At 46.8% G+C, this 20,063-nt stretch overlaps 1 protein-coding gene across 2 annotated transcripts in view; it reads right to left on the bottom strand.

Moving 5' to 3' along the window:
* The window catches only part of FAF2 (Fas associated factor family member 2), a 66,836-nt gene extending 56,345 nt beyond the window's left edge, over nucleotides 1–10,491 (bottom strand). Inside the window, exon 1 of one of the 2 annotated variants that reach the window (XM_039460492.2) lies at nucleotides 10,373–10,491. In XM_039460492.2, coding sequence (XP_039316426.1) covers nucleotides 10,373–10,435 — 63 coding nt within the window. In that variant the 5' untranslated portion in view covers nucleotides 10,436–10,491. The other variant, XM_074390458.1, reaches the window with a different exon arrangement.
* Between the last annotated feature and the right edge of the window lie 9,572 nt (nucleotides 10,492–20,063).

Genomic DNA, 20,063 nt, shown 5'->3' on the forward strand with positions numbered 1-20,063 from the left:
TGATCCATCTATTCTTCCTTTCCCCCAACCCCATCCCTGACAACCACTCATCTTTGCACTCTCTACAGTTCTACCATTTCCAGAATGTCACATAGTTGAAACTGGCCTTTTCAGACTGGCTTCTTTCACTTGACAATATGCTTTTAAGGTTCCTCCATGTCGTTTCAGGTCTTAATACTTTTATTTTATGCTCAATAATATTCCATTGCATGGATGTACCACAATTTATCAACTAACCTAATGAAAGACATTTTGGTTGCTTCCAAGTTTTGCCAATTATGAATAAACCTGCTATATTTGTGTGCAGGTTTCTGTGTGATATACATTTTCAATTCATTTAGATAAATGCCTAGGAATATAACATGCTGGACTGTACATAAGACTATGTCCCAAAGTAGCTGCACCATTTTGCATTCCCACCAGCAATGAGTTTCTGTTGTTCCACATGCTTGTCAGTACATGGTGCTGTATTTTGGATTTTAGGCATTCTATAGGTGTCTGTGGTGGTATTTCATTGTTGTTTTAATTTGCAATCCCTTAAGGACCTCAAATCCTTAAAGATTTGAGCAACTTTTCATATGCTTACATGCCATCTGTATATCTTCATTGGTGAGTTGTTTGCTCTAATCTTTTGTCTACCTTTTAATTGAGCTGTTTCCTTTAGTTTAAAAAATGTCGGCCGGGCGCGGTGGCTCAAGCCTGTAATCCCAGCACTTTGGGAGGCCGAGGCGGGTGGATCACGAGGTCGAGAGATCGAGACCATCCTGGTCAACATGGTGAAACCCCGTCTCTACTAAAAATACAAAAAATTAGCTGGGCATGGTGGCGCGTGCCTGTAATCCCAGCTACTCAGGAGGCTGAGGCAGGAGAATTGCCTGAACCCAGGAGGCGGAGGTTGCGGTGAGCCGAGATCGCGCCATTGCACTCTAGCCTGGGTAACAAGAGCAAAACTCCGTCTCAAAAAAAAAAAAAAAAAAAAAAAATGTTTTGGGGCCAGGCACGGTGGCTCAAGCCTGTAATCCCAGCACTTTGGGAGGCCGAGGCAGGTGGATCACGAGGTCGAGAGATCGAGACCATCCTGCTCAACATGGTGAAACCCCGTCTCTACTAAAAATACAAAAAATTAGCTGGGCGTGGTGGCATGTGCCTGTAATCCCAGCTACCCAGGAGGCTGAGGCAGGAGAATTGCCTGAACCCAGGAGGTAGAGGTTGTGGTGAGCGGAGATAGTGCCATTGCACTCCAGCCTGGGTAACAAGAGCGAAACTCCATCTCAAAAAAAAAAAAAAAAAAAAAGTATTTTGGGCCAGGCACAGTGGCTCAGGCCTGTAATCCCAGCACTTTGGGAGGCCGAGGTGGGCGGATCATGAGGTCAAGAGATCGAGACCATCCTGGTCAACATGGTGAAACCCTGTCTCTACTAAAAATACAAAAAATTAGCGTGGTGGCGTCTGCCTGTAATCCCAGCTCGGGAGGCTGAGGCAGGAGAATTGCTTGAACCCAGGAGGCGGAGGTTGCGGTGAGCCGAGATCGTGCCATTGCACTCCAGCCTGGATAACAAGAGCGACACTCCGTCTCAAAAAAAAAAAAAAAAAAAAAATGTATTTTGGGCCAGGCACGGTGGCTCATGCCTGTTATTCTAGCACTTTGGGAGGCTAAGGTGGGCAGATCACCTAAGGTCAGGAATTCAAGATGAGCCTGGCCAACATAGTGAAACCCCATTGCTACTAAAAATACAAAAATTAGCTGAGCATGGTGGTACACACCTGTAATCCCAGCTACTTGAGAGGCTGAGGCAGGAGAATCACTTGAACCCAGGAGGAAGTGGAGGTCCAGTAAGCCAAGATCATGCCATTGCACTCCAGCCTGAGCAACAAGAGCAAAACTCTGTCTTTTTTTTTTTTTTTTTTTTTTTTGAGACGGAGTTTTTGCTTTCATTACCCAGGCTGGAGTGCAATGGCGCCATCTCGGCTCACCGCAACCTCCGCCTCCTGGGTTCAGGCAATTCTCCTGCCTCAGCCTCCTGAGTAGCTGGGATTACAGGCACGCGCCACCATGCCCACCTAATTTTTTGTATTTTTAGTAGAGACGGGGTTTCACCATGTTGACCAGGATGGTCTCGATCTCTCAACTTCGTGATCCACCCGCCTCGGCCTCCCAAAGTGCTGGGATTATAGGCTTGAGCCACCGCGCCTGGCCTGAAACTCTGTCTTAAACAAACAAACAAGCAAAAACAAATCCAGCTGGTCTTCATTACTACTTACTATGCTATGCAGAGTCTATGAGACAAAGACAGAAGTTCTCTTACCCAATGAGAATGGAACCATAACTGATCAATTAACTGAAGTGAAAGTGAGTTATAAAAATATTCTATATAGGCCAGCTGCAGTGGCTCATGCCTAGAACCCTACCACTTTGGAAGGTCAACGCAGGTAGATCACGAGCTCAGGAAATCAAGACCATCCTGGCTAACATGGTGAAACACTACCTCTACTAAAAACACAAAAATTAGCTGGGCATGGTGGCACGCCTGTAGTTCCAGCTACTAGGGAGGCTGAGGCAGGAGAACTGCTTGAACCCAGGAGGTGGAGGTTGTAGTGAGCCAAGATCATGCCACTGCACTCCAGCCTGGCAATATAGCCAGATTCCATCACATGTAAACTTCTACACATTATGTAAATATTTCATTTTAACATCAAATATTCACATTTACACAGCAATCTTTTGATAAAAAGCCTATCCTTTTCTTTAGGGAAAAGATCCACTGTTACTCCTTGGATCTTTTATATCTTTTATTTTTAGTTTTTTGAGAGGGAGTCTCGCTCTGTCACCCAGGCTGAAGGTCAGGGGTGTCACCTCCGCTCACTGTAACCTCCGCCTTCTGGGTTCAAGTGATTCTCTTGCCTCAACCTCCTTGAGTAGCTAAGATTAACCTCCTGAGTAGCTGGGATTACAGATGCACACCACCATGCCCAGCTAATTTTTGTATTTTCATAGAGATGGGGTTTCATCATGTTGGCCAGGCTGGTCTCAAACTCCTGGCCTCAGGTGATCCGCCTACCTCAGCCTCTCGAAGTGCTGGGATTACAGGTGTGCGCCACTGCACCAGCTATTTTTTACTTTTTTTGGAGACAGTGTCTCACTCTGTCACCCAGGCTGTAGTGAACTGGTGCAATCACGGGCCACTGCAGCCTCTACCCGCTGGGCTAAGGTAATCCTCCCACCCCAGCCTCGCAAGGAGCTGGGATCACAGGCCCACAGGCATGCGCCACCATGTCCAGCTAATTTTTGTTGTAGCTTTAGTAGAGATGAGGTTTCACCATGTTACCCAGGCTGGGATTTTTTTTTAGCATAACCCACACTGATTTGATTTTTTTAAGTGGAGTGCAACCTTTAACACTTGCCAAACAGTAAGTGCATAATCTTGTATCTCAATGATTTTTCCCAAACTCATTTACAGTTAACTTGCCCACACCTAAATGAACAACAATTTTTTTCAGCAATTTGCCTGGATAGAGCCCATCTAAAGCTTGTAATTTAGTTTTCATATGAATAAAAACTCTTTTTGCACTGGTATTTTATTGATTTATGCAGTATTTAATTAAATGTACATGACAAACATAACTAGCACACACTAGTTTGGGAGCAAACATAACTACCTCTTTTCAGGAATACAACTCAACTGGTGAGAGCAGAAACGCTTGAGGATATTACAGAGTAGAGTTTAGGAAAAGGAGGATATCTGTTCCAATTAATCAGTCAAGTGACGGTTAAGGTTAAGAGAGCTTCCACATTAAGCGTTTGCAGATCTGTATATGCAGAAGATGACAAAAATACACAAAGATAAACAACAAACCTTGAATTATAATGGGGGACTAAAATAAGATTTCATTACTTTTAAAAATACAATTGCATGTTGCTAACTTGCCACAAGCAGGTAATATTAGATTTTTTTTTTTTTTTTTTTTTTTTTTTTTTGATACAGAGTCTGTCTCTGTTCTCCAGGTTAGATATAGCACAGTGGTGTGATCTTGGCTAACTGGAACCTCTGCCTACTAGGTTCAAATGATTCCTGTGCCTCAGGCTCCTGAACAGATGGGATTACAGGCCTGTGCCACCAAACATGGCTAACTTTTTTTGTATTTTATTTATTTATTTATTTATTTATTTATTTTATTTTTTTTTTTTGAGACGGAGTTTTGCTCTTGTTACCCAGGCTGGAGTGCAATGGCACGATCTCGGCTCACCGCAACCTCCGCCTCCTGGGTTCAGGCAATTCTCCTGCCTCAGCCTCCTGAGTAGCTGGGATTACAGGCACGTGCCACCATGCCCAGCTAATTTTTTTGTACTTTTAGTAGAGATGGGGTTTCACCATGTTGACCAGGATGGTCTCGATCTCTCGACCTCGTGATCCACCCGCCTCGGCCTCCCAAAGTGCTGGGATTACAGGCTTGAGCCACCGCGCCCGGCCCGTATTTTATTTATTTTTGAGACAGAGTCTCACTCTGTCACCTAGGCTGGAGTGCAGCGGCATGATCTCAACTCACTGCAACTTCCACCTCCAGGGTTCAAGCGATTCTCCTGCCTCAGCCTCCCGAGTAGCTGGGATTACAGGTCCGTGCCACTAGGCCTGGCTAATTTTTATATTATTAGTAGAGAAGGGGATTTGCCATGTTGGTCAGGCTAGTTAGACTCCTGGCCACAAGTGATCTGCTTTCCTTGGCCTCCCAAAGTGCTGGGATTACAGGCATGAGCCACCACACCCAGCCTACTAGATTTTTTAAAGTAAAAAATAAAGAGAATGCTGTGAATTAGGTAATAGCATCTCCATCTTTTTTTTTTTTTTTTTTTGATAGAGTCTCACTCTGTTGCCCAGGCTGGAGTGCAGTGGTATGGTCTTGGCTCACTGCAAACCCCACCTTCCGGGTTCAAATGATTCTCCTGACTTAGCCTCCTGAGTAGCTGGGATTTCAGGTGCCTGACACCACGCTTGGCTAATATTTTTGTATTTTTAGTAGAGACGGGATTTCATCATGTTGGCCAGGCTGGTGTTGGAACTCCTGAGCTCGTGATTCACCCATCTCGGCCTCCAAAAGTGCTGGGATTACAGGCATGAGCCACCATGAGGGGCCGGTATCTCCATTATATAGCAAATGAAAGAGGTTCAAAGAAGCGAGAACCAGTTCAAGATCGCAGAACTCACCAGAAGCTGTTGAAAAGTTAAGTCGTGTTTGCCTGGATTTTCAAACCTCTTATTTTCCTGGCAGTGCCACATTCTCTGGCAAAAAAAAACCCCAAAACTCTCAAACGAACCACTGTATGTTCTGTTTAAAATACACGAACAGAAAGCACTACTTTTTTTTTTTTTTCCTTTAGGTAACAGGTGAAGAAGCTAAAAGAAAGATTTTCAAAATGAGCTATAAATTTGATTCTATAGCCCAGAGTACAGGTTATCATTTAAAAGGATGAGGGTCATAAATTTCTTCCTCCGTTACAAGCAGAAAAGGGATCATTTCTTCCTCTGCTGACGTGCACAGCTCCCTTAGCTCCCCCTTCTCTCTGTCCATGCCATCCTTCTCCAGTTGTTCAAACAGTAACCCGGGGCAGTAAACCAAGGCACTAGGAGAGTCTGCTATATTTGGAAATTTGGGAAAATGAACCCCAGTAAAAGTAACCTTCCACATACCTGCATTAGCTCCCCTTGAAACCTATGTTCTTATTCTTTCCCATTTGAAATAGCTTAAAACAACTGCCTGCAATAGTTATTCATATTCAACTGGTTCCAAAATAAACAGAAGTGGAGAACTAGAGAAAAATCTTAGAAGAAATCAAACGGGCTGAGAAACATGGTATTAAATAAAATGCCTTAAGTTCTAACCAAATCACGTCACAAAAAAAGTGAAACACAGGAAACCTGAGATTTCTAAAATATTTTACTTTCACTAATTTCAATACACCAAGTGAGGAAACATATTGAGAACCATCTTCCCGGGCGTGGTGGTGCATGCCTGTAGTCCCAGCTACTCAGGAGGCTGAGGTGGGAGGTCTGCTTGAGCCCAGGAGTTCTGGGCTGTAGTGCGCTATGCCGATCGGGTGTCTACACTAAGTTCGGCATCAATATGGTGACCTCCTGGGAGCGGGAGACCACCAGGTTGCCTAAGGAGGGCTGAACCGGCCCAGGACAGAAACGGAGCAGGTCAGAACTCCCGTGCTGATCAGTAGTGGGATCACGCCTGTGAATAGCCACTGCACTGCAGCCTGGGCAACATAGCGAGACCCACCCCCCACCCCCCAAAAAAGAAAAGCTACATTTAAAAAAAGAAAGAAAGAGAACCATCTCCTAGGAGTGCCATCCTGTTCCGTCCTGACCCCTGTGGAGTTTCCAAAGACAAGTTCCATACTGTTAGTGAAGCAAACCTCAAACCTACCCTAGTTGAAAAATCCTTTGATGGCTCCCCTTATCTGCAGATTAAAGTTTAAACCATTGTGAACAGTTTTGAAAGGCCTCCAATATCTGGCTCTAATCTACCTTTCTAGTCTTATTTTCCACTCAATTCTCTTCAGTTCATTACCACAGACACTTCACTTTCCCATCTCCCTACTGTGTGTAAACTATTTCTTCAGCTTTGAATATTCTTCTGCCCAACACCTGTTGAAATTCTATTCCTCTTTCAAAGCAGCAAGGTATGGTAAGAGCTCAGCCTTCAAGTCCAGATCTAGACTCACTGGAATTCTGTGACCTAACAGCTTAATCACCTCAAGCAAATACATTAACAGATATGTTTCCTTACAAATACCACCTTTGGTGCTTTATATAAACTGCTGTAAGGATTAAGCATAATAGTTATACATTAACACTATGCCTAAGGCATAGTAGATACTTAATAAATGTAAACTGCTAAACCATCCTTCTCCCCTCACGACTACTCTTGGTCTTCCCTAAGCTCCCACAGCACTCTTTTAAATACAACATTATGGCTGGGCATAGTGGTTCATGCCAGCACTTTGGGAGGCTGAGGCAGGAGAACTGCTTGAGCATAGGAGTTCAAGACCAGCCTGGGCAACATAGGGAGACTTTATTTCTACAAATAATAATAATAATAATAATAATTTTCCAGGCATGGTAACACAAGCCTGTAGACCGAGCTATTCAAGAGGCTGAGCTGGAAGGCTCAGCTTGAGCCTGAGAGATTAAGACTGCAGTCAGCCATGATCATGCCACTGCTCTCTAGCCTAGGCAACAGAGCTAGCCCCGTCTCAAAAATAAAAAAATAAAAAAAAATTACCCAGCACTTTGGGAGGCCGAGGCAGGTACATCACCTGAAGTCAGGAGTACGAAACCAGCCTGGAACATGGGGAAACCTCATCTCTACTAAAAATACAAAAATTAGCCAGGCATGGTGGCAGGTGCCCATAATCCCAGGTACTCGGGAGGCTGAGGCAGGAGAATTGCTTGAACCCGGGAGGCAGAGGTTGCAGTGAGCCGAGATTGTGCCACTGCACTCCACAACGGGAGACAGAGCAAGCAAGACTCAGTCTCAAAAGCAAAGAAACAAAACTTAGCCAGGCACTTCTAGTCCTAGCCACTTAGGAGGCTAAGGTTGGAGGATCACTTGAGCTCAGGAGTTTGAGGTTGCAATGAACTATGATCACACCACTGCACTTCAGCCTGAGCAACAGAGATACGTTGTCTCAAATAAATAAATAAGTATATACATTCATTATTCATGTGTGTACTTTACTTCTCCATTAAGTTATACATAAGATGGCTGTGGATATGAATTTCCAAATCTCTACCACTTACTGCTTGTGCAAGTTATTTGACCTCTCAGAACTTGTTTCTTCATTATTAAAATGAATAAGATTAACCCTTTACAGTGTTGTATTAAAAGGTTTAGGCCAAGCATGATGGCTCACACCTGTAATCCCAGAACTTCGGGAGGCCTCTGCAGGAGGATCACGAGGTCAGGAGATCAAGACCAGCCTAGCCAACATGGTGAAACCCTGTCTCTACTAAAAATAAAAAATTAGCCGGGTGTGGTGGCAGGCGCCTGTAATCCCAGCTACTCCGGAGGCTGAGGCAGGAGAATAGCTTGAATCAGGCAGTCGAAGGTTGCAGTGGGCCAAGATCGCGCCACTGCACTCCAGCCTGGCAACAGAGCAAAAACTCCATCTCAAAAAAAAAAAAGATGCATTTCCCTCAATAAATCTGATTTAGTAAAGCAATCTTAATACAACTGGAACCTGCTACCCAGCTCTCTTCTAACATAGATGCCCACAGAAGATAAAATGGAGGTTCCTATGCACTTTACTCCAGAAATGCTGTAATACAATTCATATTCATGTTCTTCCAGTGTAAGACTGAATATACAATAATTTATAACTCATATTACTTCACTGCAGTTAAACAATATGTTAGCTTACCTCTGAAGAGATATAAGGGGTAAAATGGTCAGCCGAAGTTAAACAATACTCTGAAATTGGTGGTCTACCTGGAAGTGTAAGATGGTTGTTCTGCTGTTTACTCATTCTTTAATTATAATTTGCTGTGTCATCAATTCAATTTCTCTACCAAAAATTCCAATCAAACATCAATTGCATCTATGACAGCATTTTTCCATTTATACACTTCCAAGCCACTGTTCAATTTAAGAGGGGAAAAAAATAACCACTTCAAAATTTATTATAGTGAAGTGGAATTTACTATAGTGAATTAAAGAAATTGCAGAAAAGTGGGAACTCGCTAGAAAATATTATCTCAACGTTTGCACTGCACACTCAACTGTATACTGACATATAAGTTGTACAACACAGAAGTCAGAAGCCTGGGAAGTGTTCTGGAAGATGGACATAGCTTTAAATCTGACACCACCACTTTCTAGCTGTGCAACCTAAGCATGTTATTTCTCTTTTTTTTTTTTTTTTTTTTTGAGGCGGAGTTTCGCTCTTGTTATCCAGGCTGGAGTGCAATGGCGCGATCTCGGCTCACTGCAACCTCCGCCTCCTGGGTTCAGGCAATTCTCCTGTCTCAGCCTCCTGAGTAGCTGGGATTACAGGCACGCACCACCATGCCCAGCTAACTTTTTGTATTTTTAGTAGAGACGAGGTTTCACCTTGCTGACCAGGATGGTCTTGATCTCTTGACTTCGTGATCCACCCGCCTCGGCCTCCCAAAGTGCTGGGATTACAGGCTTGAGCCACCGCGCCCGGCCAGCATGTTATTTCTTAGTTCTGATACTCTTCATCTGTAAATCAGAGACTGTAACAGTATGAACCTCATTAGGGTTGTTGTATGAAATGAGGTTATGTATGCTAAGTGTTTACAAAGTACTTACATCTGAAATAGTAAGTGGGATTCTACCTAGCAGCGCTTAGCACTAAGGTTCTTCATAAATACAGCTGAATAAATGAATATTTACAGATTTTATATAAGGAAATAAGTGTATCAATAACTTTAGGTCTGTCCTAAGTCAAATTAATAGCAGAAACACTATCAGGGGGCATTCTACAGTCTACAAAGCCCTCCTGACACCCATATGTTCACTACATCTCCAGAACATCCTCAGGGGGTAGATATTTTTAAGACAGTCCTCTCAGAGATAAGGAAACTGGTAACAAGGTGCCAAGGCTACCCACGCTATTGGTCTCCTCCAACCATTCTCCAGCTCAGGGTTAAGTGATTAGTGGCAAATGTTCTTAACCTGTATTAACAGAACATTCCTGCAAGTGACCACCCTCTTCAAGCATAGTCAAGCACAGGAGTCCAGGAATAAGCCCCAAGTAATCAATCCCGTCAGAAGCCACTGACGACACTTATCATCTTGCATTGTTTCCTCACTCGGTGTCCTCCCACACCTTTAGGGCGGGGACCAGGTCTGTGTGTAGGTGCCCCCTCCCTGACCGGAACCCCCAACACGAAACCTGGTATCCAAGCGGCCCCAGGAAACATGTGTGGAAATGGCATGGGATGCTGCTGGCAGAAGGTTTTCCAGAGACCCGAACTGACGCCAACTCCGCGGTGGGGATTAAGCATGTCCGGCAGATACAGACTCGTTGGGCGGAGAGGGTCCGACGGGTAACAGGGCTGGGAAGGATGGTTGAGAGCTGGCGCCGCTAAGGGAAACCTGGGAAGCTGACACGCTGAGGGCACACGGGCACAGACGAGGCGGGTCTGGCCGCAGCGATGGCTGGAAGGCTGGGGACCAACAGAGGCTCGGGGGCCGGGGGAATCGGGGCAGTTGGAGTCTGGGGGGAGGGGGCCGGCCTGCTGGTCTGAGAAGGATCTGAGCCCAATCTGAGGAGGGTTCTGAACTCCTCTAGGGGCCCACTCCCCATCCCGCGGAGGCATTTGCTGCACCGAGTACTCGCTGCTACCTGAAACTGCAGCAGCTTCTCTGTCTGCTCCTGGGTTAGATCCCGCTCCTCAGGCGCCGCCATTTTGCCGCCGCCTCTACGCTCCTGACCCGTCCGCACCGTCACCCGCCGGAACTGACCTCAGCCACAACTACATCCGGTCTGAATGGCTGCCGGCGCGCAACTGCGTCGGCGCGAGCTGGCCCATTAACCGCCCCGCCCCGCCTCCACCCCAGGCCGCCGCCAGAGGGCGCCACGCTCGGGACTATCCCGAACACTTACGGAAAGTGCCGAGGGATTGTCGGTACGAGTAGTCTTTCCCATTCAAGCGAGGAAAGATTCCTAAGATTCCCGCGCAGTCTCGCAGAGCCGAGAGGGCCCGAATGTGCCTCGAGAAGCTCCGGAACGTCCCGAATGGCATTCCGCCCCTGGCGTGCTGCCCCTGCTCCTTCTCGAGGCAGTCCTGATGAGTTTACGCTGCACTATCACCACCTGTCAATCTCTGTCTTCCTCTGCACGTCTCTTGCCCTTCTAGTCCGCCATCTATCTTATTTTTTTGTTTGTTTTGTCTTGTTTTTTCTTTTTTCTTTCTTACTTTTTTTTTTTTTTTTTTGTATTTTTAGTCCGCCCTCTCTCTTTAGATTTCGTTTTCATTTCCAATTCTCCCGCCGTCCACCTCCCCTGCCCACCTTCCAGAGAGGCCTGGGTCTGGTACACACTTTTCCACCGAGGACCTGTGTGATTCCCAGCAAGTCTCTCGGCCACCTGCGCCCCGCTGTCTGGTGTAGTCCCCATCTGTGGAATCCCACTCTCGTACCCTTGCAGGGTTGATCCGGTGAGACAGAAAAGGCTTTGAAAGCTGGTTCTGCGACGCGTACATGAAATTCTGGCTACTTCGTTCAGGCCTGCATCAGGTCTTACCAGGTCTGCACAAACCACAACGTCGTGAAAAAACATCACATTGTACACCCTAAAAAACAAACAAGCCGGGCGCGGTGGCTCAAGCCTGTAATCCCAGCACTTTGGGAGGCCGAGGCGGGTGGATCACGAGGTCAAGAGATCGAGACCATCCTGGTCAACATGGTAAAACACCGTCTCTACTAAAAATACAAAAATTAGCTGGACATGGTGGCGTGTGCCTGTAATCCCAGCTACTCAGGAGGCTGAGGCAGGAGAATTGCCTGAACCCAGGAGGCGGAGGTTGAGGTGAGCCGAGATCACGCCATTGCACTCCAGCCTGGGTAAGAAGAGCAAAACTCCGTCTCAAAAAAAAAACAAAAACAAAAACAAAAAAACAAAACAAACAAACAAAAAAGTGCTGATTTGAAAAACAACAACAACAACAACCAATGCTGCAAATTTGGATCTGCATGTGAAATATGTCCATTTAAAAATGGTGTCAGCCCTGCACGGTGGCTGACCCTGGTAATCCCAGCACTTTGGGTGGCCAAGGCGGGTGGATCACCTGAGCTCAGTAGTTCAAAACCGGCCTGGCCAACTTGGCAAAACCCCGTTTCTACTAAAAATACAAAAATTAGCTGGGGGTGGTGGCGCATGCCTGTAATCCCAGCTACTCAGGAGGCTGAGGCAGGAGAATCCCTTGAGTCTGGGAGGCGGAGGTTGCAGTGGGCGCAGATCAGCCACTGCGCTCCAGCCTGAGCGGCAGAGCGAGACTCCGTCTCAAAAATAAATAAATAAATAATAAAATAAAATAATAAAAATGATAGGCCGGTCACGGTGGCTCACGCCTCCCAGGTTCAAGTGATTCTCCTGCCTCAGCCTCCCGAGTAGCTGGGATTACAGGCATGTGCCACCAAGCCCAGCTAATTTTTGTATTTTTAGTAAAGATGGGTTTCTCCAGGTTAGCCAGGCTGGTCTTAAGACCCTGACCTCAGGTGATCCACCTGCCTCGGCTACCCAAAGTGCTGGGATTACAGGCGTCAGACACCGTGCCTGGCCTTCTTTTTTTTTTTTTCTTTTTTTTCCCTTTCCTTTCTTCCTTTCTTCCTCCCTCCCTCCCCTCCCTTCCTTTCCCTTCCCTTCCCTTCACTTCCTTCCTTCCGTCCCTCTCTGACAGCAATCAGTGATAAACTCAGGGTACTAGTTTACCATGTCTTAGAAGGACCTCAAGGGCTGTTAAATGCTCAGAGCACGAGTTTTTCCTTCCTTCCTTCCGTTTTTTTTTTTTCTTTTCTGGGGTGGGGGGGGGCTCTCTCTGTTGCCCAGGCTGGAGTATAGTGGCATGATCATGGCTCACTGCAACCTTCATGTCCAGGGTGCAAGTGATCCTCCCACCTCAGCCTCCCAAGTAGCTGGACTAGACTACAGGCACACACCACTACACTAGGCTAATTTTTTTTTTTTTTTTTTGAGACAGAGTTTGGCTCTTGTTGCCCAGCTGGAGTGCAATGTGGCGATCTTGGCTCACTGCAACCTCTGCCTCCCAAGTTCAAGTGATTCTCCTGCCTCAGCCTCCCAAATAGCTGGGATTACAGATGTCTGCCTCCACACCCGGCTAACTTATGTATTTTGAGTAGAGAGACAGGTTTTCGCCATGCTCGCCAGGCTGGTCTCAAACTGCTGACCTCAGATGCTCCATCCACCTCTGCCTCCCAAAGTGCTGGGATTACAGGCATTAAACCATCATGCCTGGCTTAATTCTTTTATTATTTATTCTAGTTTAGTTTATGTTCTGGGATATATGTGCAGAATGTGCCGGTTTGTTACATAGGTATACATGTTCCATGGTGGTTTGCTGCACCTATCAACCTGTCATCTAGGTTTAAGCCCCGAATGCATTAGGTATTTGTCCTAATGCTCTCCCTCCCCTTTCCCCCAACCTCTGGACAAGCCCCGGTACGTGTTGTTCCCCTCCCTGTGCCTATGTGTTGTCTATTGTTCAACTCCCACTTACGAATGAGAACATTTGGTGTTTGGTTTTCTCTTCCTGGGTGAGTTTGCTGAGGATGATGGCTTCCAGCTTCATCCATGTCCCTGCAAAGGACATGATCTCATTCATTTTTTTTTTTTTTTTTTTTGAGACGGAGTTTCGCTCTTGTTACCCAGGCTGGAGTGCAATGGTGCCATTTCAGCTCACCGCAGCCTCCGCCTCCTGGGTTCAGGCAATTCTCCAGCCTCAGCCTCCTGAGTAGCTGGGATTACAGGCACGTGCCACCATGCCCAACTAATTTTTTGTATTTTTAGTAGAGACGGGGTTTCACCATGTTGACCAGGATGGTCTCGATCTCTCGACCTCGTGATCCACCCGCCTAGGCCTCCCAAAGTGCTGGGATTACAGGCTTGAGCCACCGTGCCCGGCTCATTCTTTTTTTTATGGCTGTATAGTATCATGGCGTATATGTGCCACATTTTCTTTATCCACTGGGTCATTGAAGGGCATTTGGGTTGGTTCCACATCTTTGCTATTGTAAATAGTACTGCAATGAAATACATGTGCATGTTTCTTTATAATAGAATGATTTATATTCCTTTGGGTATATACCTAGTAATGGGATTGCTCACAGCAGGCTAATTCTTGTATTTTTTGTAGAGATGGGGTTTCGCCATGTTGCCCAGGCTGTTCTCATACTCCAGAGCTCAAGCAATCTTCATGCCTCAGCCTTTGGAGTAACTGGGGCTAACAGGCCTGCAGCACCACACCCTGTTTACATTTTAATTCAAAGTGTATTAAAAATTCCACCCAGGGCAAGAGGATTGCTTAAGACCAGGAGACCAGCCTGGGCAACACAGCAAGACCCCTGTGTCTATAAAAAATAGTAAGTAGGCCGGGCACAGTGGCTCAAGCCTGTAATCCCAGCACTTTGGGAGGCCGAGGCAGGTGGATCACCAGGTCAAGAGATCAAGACCATCCTGGCCAACATGGTGAAACCCCGTCTCTACTAAAAATACAAAAATTAGCTGGGTGTGGTGGCACGAACCTGTAGTCCCAGCTACTCGGGAGGCTGAGGCAGGAGAATTGCTTGAACCCAGGAGGCAGAGGTTGTGGTGAGCTGAGATTGTGCCACTGCACTCCAGCCTGGCGCCTGCCAACAGAGCAAGACTCTGTCTCGAAAATAATAATAATAATAATAAGTAAATCAGATCCTATCATGCTCCTGCTTAAAACCCTCTATTGGCTTCCCATTGCCCTTTGAATAGAATCCAAGCTCTTTACTGTGACCTAAAATTCCCTGTGGCTGGCCCCCATGGCTTCTCTGACCTCGTTAGTGCCAAGTCATTTCTCTCAAGCCTTAACCTCATTATTCCTATTCACACATTAAGGACTTTACATCCGCAGGACCCTCTTTCCTTGAGTCCTCACATGATTGGCACCTTTTGACATTCAGATCTCAGCATGAGAATAATGCATTCTCACAGAAGACCTAAACATGTTGTGTTTTCCTCAAAGCATTTATTACACAGCATTATCTTGTTTACCTGTTTATTGTACCTCCTCACTCTGGATATATAAGGGTTATAGAAACCAAGCTGGCTTTGGCCACCACTGAATCCCCAGTGCCTAGAACTGGGTTGCACACGGGGTACAAGGTCTCTAAATATTTGGCCCAGGCTAGCTCCTTAGAGCAAGAGCCTAGGAACATGGGTGGACTCACAAGAGTAACACTGTGGATCAAGATGGTTAGGGGGAGAGCTGTGTGGTTTTTTTTCTCTTTTTCTTTTCTTTTTTTTTTTTTTTTTTTTTGAGACGGAGTTTCGCTCTTGTTACCCAGGCTGGAGTGCAATGGCGCAATCTCAGCTCACCGCAACCTCCACCTCCTGGGTTCAAGCAATTCTCCTGCCTCAGCCTCACGAGCTGGGATTACAGGCACGCGCCACCACGCCCAGCTAATTTTTATATTTTTAGTAGAGACGGGGTTTTACCATGTTTTTTTTTTTTTGAGACGGAGTTTCGCTCTTGTTACCCAGGCTGGAGTGCAATGGCACGATCTCGGCTCACCGCAACCTCCGCCTCCTGGGTTCAGGCAATTCTCCTGCCTCAGCCTCCTGAGTAGCTGGGATTACAGGCACGCACCACCATGCCCAGCTAATTTTTTGTATTTTTAGTAGAGACGGGGTTTCACCATGTTGACCAGGATGGTCTCGATCTCTTGACCTCATGATCCACCCGCCTCGGCCTCCCAAAGTGCTGGGATTACAGGCTTGAGCCACCGCGCCCGGCCTTGGTTTTACCATGTTGACCAGGATGGTCTTGATCTCTTGACCTCATGATCCGCCTGCCTCGGCCTCCCAAAGTGCTTGGATTACAGGCGTGAGCCACCTCGCCCCGCCTATGTGGAGTGGTTTTATTTTATTTTATTTTATTTTACTTTATTTTATTTTTTTGAGACGGAGTTTCACTCTTGTTACCCAGGCTGGAGTGCAATGGCGCAATCTCGGCTCACCACAACCTCCGCCTCCTGGGTTCAGGCAATTCTCCTGCCTCAGCCTCTTGAGTAGCTGGGATTACAGGCACACGCCACCATGCCCAGCTAATGTTTTGTATTTTTAGTAGAGACGGGGTTTCACCATGCTGACCAGGATGGCCTCGATCTCTTGACCTTGTGATCCACCCACCTCGGCCTCCCAAAGTGCTGGGATTACAGGCTTGAGCCACCGCGCCCGGCCTTTTTTTCTTCTTTATTATTTTTAATTTTGTAAATTCTATGTTTTGATGATACCTGGACTAGAAGGGGAGACCTATGTTAATTCTAGCTAAATAATTATAAGCTTGTTTGGCTCAGAGTATACTGAAATTTATACACGGAACTAAACTATATTATTGGTGCAGTTAATCAGAGATCAAGCAGCAGCAAGAGGCCTAATGTAAGGACCATCTGAGAGCGCAGTGACGCTGGGGAGAACCGCAGGGTGGCTGCAAAACAGGCAATACCGCTTTGGTCCCACGAATGCCTTCTCAACATGGAGACTGCACGAGGGTCTCGTAAAGAGGGCTGATGCAAAAATATCTGAGAACAGTGGTGACCTATGCTCACAAGATCCGGGAGGGTCTTTGCGGATGGAAGCTGGCAAGGACTAGAGAAGTCTTGCAGGTCAGAGGTCATGGAATGCCTCAGACTCTGTCTAGGTTCTTGGAATGTGGAGTGTTTTTTTTTTTTTTTTTTTTTTTTGAGACGGAGTTGAGCTCTTGTTACCCAGGCTGGAGTGCAATGGCGTGATCTCAGCTCACCGCAACCTCCACCTCCTGGGTTCAAGCAATTCTCCTGCCTCAGCCTCACGAGCTGGGATTACAGGCACGTGCCACCATGCCCAGCTAATTTTTATATTTTTAGTAGAGACGGGGTTTCACCATGTTGACCAGGATGGTCTTGATCTCTTGACCTCGTGATCCGCCCGCCTCGGCCTCCCAAAGTGCTTGGATTACAGGCATGAGCCACTGCGCCCCACCTATGTGGAGTGGTTTTATTTTATTTTATTTTATTTTATTTTATTTTATTTTTTTGAGACGGAGTTTCACTCTTGTTACCCAGGCTGGAGTGCAATGGCGCGATCTCGGCTCACCGCAACCTCCGCCTCCTGGGTTCAGGCAATTCTCCTGCCTCAGCCTCCTGAGTAGCTTGGATTACAGGCATGTGCCACCATGCCCAGCTACTTTTTTGTATTTTTAGTAGAGACGGGGGTTTCACCATGTTGACCAGGATGGTCTCGATCTCTTGACCTTGTGATCCACCCGCCTCGGCCTCCCAAAGTGCTGGGATTACAGGCTTGAGCCACCGTGCCCAGCGTGGAGTGGTTTTAATTGCTCTATGTCCTCAATGCTCGAGAGAGAAAAGCTCCTTGATGTACTGGGTGTGGTCAGACTGGGTGGCTCCTCATCTGCTATAGTTGTAGCTGCACCCTGATAACAATCGGTGATAAACTCAGAGTACTAGGTTAGCATATCTTAGAAGGATCTCAAGTGCTTCCCCCAGCCAGCTATCTTACCTGCCCCTTTACCCTCCCACTTCCACTACCAGAAGATCAGTGAGATTATGCACATAATAAAAGTGTTTGGAGCCCAGAGCTCGCAGCCAAGGCAGTTCCCACACTTGCGTTGGTCCCTTGGACCCCTGCTGTAAATTCTACTCTTGTGTCTCTGTCTTTATTTCTTTTTCTCAGTACCTTGTCACCGCTGGGACTAAGGGCACTCACGTACAGCATTGGGGCTGGTACCCAACATAACGGCAAGGACACTAAATTGGGAGATAAAGCCACTGCCTGTGAGATACAAAGAGATGGGATTTAATTAGAGCATCTCAAATCAGAAGATAAAAGAAGTGTTGGGCTAAGAAATGCTGATAACAAGTGATTTGAAGGCAGAAATATTTTATTGCTCTTAAAACAAAATCTGTAAAAAAATTGCATGATATGTAAACTGTGAACAAGTTTAAATAACACCTGAGCTGGCAGAATGGGAAAGGGAGGAAAAGCAAGAGACCTACTTACAGATGGTTTAAATAACCCATTTGCAGCCAGGTGTAGTGGCTTATGCCTGTAATCCCTGCACGTTGAGAGGCCGAGGCAGGTGGATCACGAGGTCAGGAGTTCAAGATCAGCCTGGCCAATGTGGTGAAACTCTGTCTCTACTAAAAATACAAAAATTAGCCTGGCCTGGTGGTGTGCACCTGTAGTCTCAGCTACTTGGGAGGCTGAGACATGAGACTCTCTTGAACCCGGGAGGCGGAGGTTGCAGTGGGCAGATATTGTACCATTGCACTCCAACTTGGACAATAGAGTAAGACTTGGTCTTAAAAACAAAACAAGCCGGGCACGGTGGCTGATGCCTGTAATCCCAGCACTTTGGGAGGCCGAGGCGGGTGGATCACGAGGTCAAGAGATCGAGACCATCCTGGTCAACATGGTGAAACCCCGTCTCTACTAAAGGTGTAAAAAATTAGCTGGGCATGGTGGCGCGTGCCTGTAATCCCAGCTACTCAGGAGGCTGAGGCAGGAGAATTGCCTGAACCCAGGAGGCGGAGGTTGCGGTGAGCCGAGGTTGTGCCATTGCACTCCAGCCTGGGTAACAAGAGCAAAACTCCGTCTCAAAAAAAAAAAAAACAAGCCGGGTGCGGTGGCTCACGCCTGTAATCCCAGCACTTTGGGAGGCCTACGCGGGTGGGTGGATCACGAGGTCAAGAGATCAAGACCATCCTGGTCAACATGATGAAACCCCGTCGCTACTAAAAATACCAAAAATTAGCTGGGCATGGTGGCGCGTGCCTGTAACCCCAGTTACTCAGGAGGCTGAGGCAGGAGAATTGCCTGAACCCAGGAGGCAGAGGTTGCGGTGAGCCGAGATCACGCCATTGCACTCCAGCCTGGGTAACAAGACCGAAACTCCGTCTCAAAAAACAAAACAAAACAAAACAAAAAAACACCCATTTGCATTTAAGTTGTCCCTACAATCTTAGCCTCTGCCTGGTTGTGGGCGGGGGGCATGTTTCCCAGGAGACATAGTGTGGGTTCCATTGAACTGCTTGCTGCAATGACCATCTGGACACTTTGGACACCCATGCCACAAACCTGTGAGTGGAGGGGTTGTCAGAACAGCAGGGCAATCCCCCTATTTACAATGAGGGGCCAGGGTTGCCGTTACACACCACAGAGTCAGGAGTGTGTCTGGAGCCCAGGGGACTCACTGGGACATCTTTTGGCACCTCCACACCCAGTGATAGAAAACAAGCAATTGCAATGACCACAGCCCAACAAGGTAAGGTAATTAAAGGCTGAGATCCTTCAGAAATAAAAGTCTAGATTGGGCAGACTGGAAAAGCATTCAGGCCAATCAAAGTACTAGCCAAGGGTGAGGGAAATGCTAAATGAGTAATGAAGGAGGGAGCTGAGGATAACCACTTACAGCCTTGGGACCAGCTGCAGCTGCAGAAAGCTTTGTTTCACCAGCTAGCTCACCTTAAGTCTTTACTTAAGAGAGTGTTGGTGGCTACTACATCAAAGGGGATTGTTATGAGTGTTTGGACTCCTACCGGCCCTCTGGGAAGGAATGAGGGCATTTTGTTCCTACAGTAGTGGAGAGTCCATACAATAGTATGGGACTGCATATAACAGGAGGGAGTGAGCAGTGCAAGGAAGGAAATGCATCCAACACCTCTTACATTTCACTTGAGATCTCTGCAATCTTACGGACTCTTCAAGGCCCTTGGTCACTTGTTGCACCCCAGCCACTTCTGTGGTGACCAGTTCTAGTTAGATGGATTCTGCCTGGTGACCCCCGTGGTGACCAGCTTGCACAGACCCAATACAACAGCACGTCACTTGCACGTACACTACAGGCTTCAGACTCCCGCCCTGGAGCTTCCCTATTGCTACTGGAGCAGGAGACACCATGGACCTGCCTAGTGCCTACCCTTGTGTGGTCAAGAAGGGCAGGGGGACTAATGTCCTATGGGCCAGTTTTTTGGTCAATAAGAGATGGACATGTGAACCCTGAACCAGCCAGTCCTTCAAGATGGATCCTGAGTGGCCAACTGGGCCTGAATTCAAAATAGAGCCAAGCAGCCATTTGCTGGCTCTAGGTTACCCATGTATCCTGCATTCCCAGAAACCCATGCGCTCATGTAACATTTGGACGGTCATCACTGTCTGTTCTTCATCCTGCCTGAAATAACGGCTGCTGGAAAATCCCATTTCACCTCCTGAACTGCTAATTGCTTGGATATGGTTTGTTTGGTTCCACCAAGTCTCAGGTTGAAGTTTG

The sequence above is a fragment of the Saimiri boliviensis genome, chromosome 20, assembly GCF_048565385.1.
Source record: "Saimiri boliviensis isolate mSaiBol1 chromosome 20, mSaiBol1.pri, whole genome shotgun sequence".
Taxonomy (NCBI): Eukaryota; Metazoa; Chordata; class Mammalia; order Primates; family Cebidae; genus Saimiri; species Saimiri boliviensis.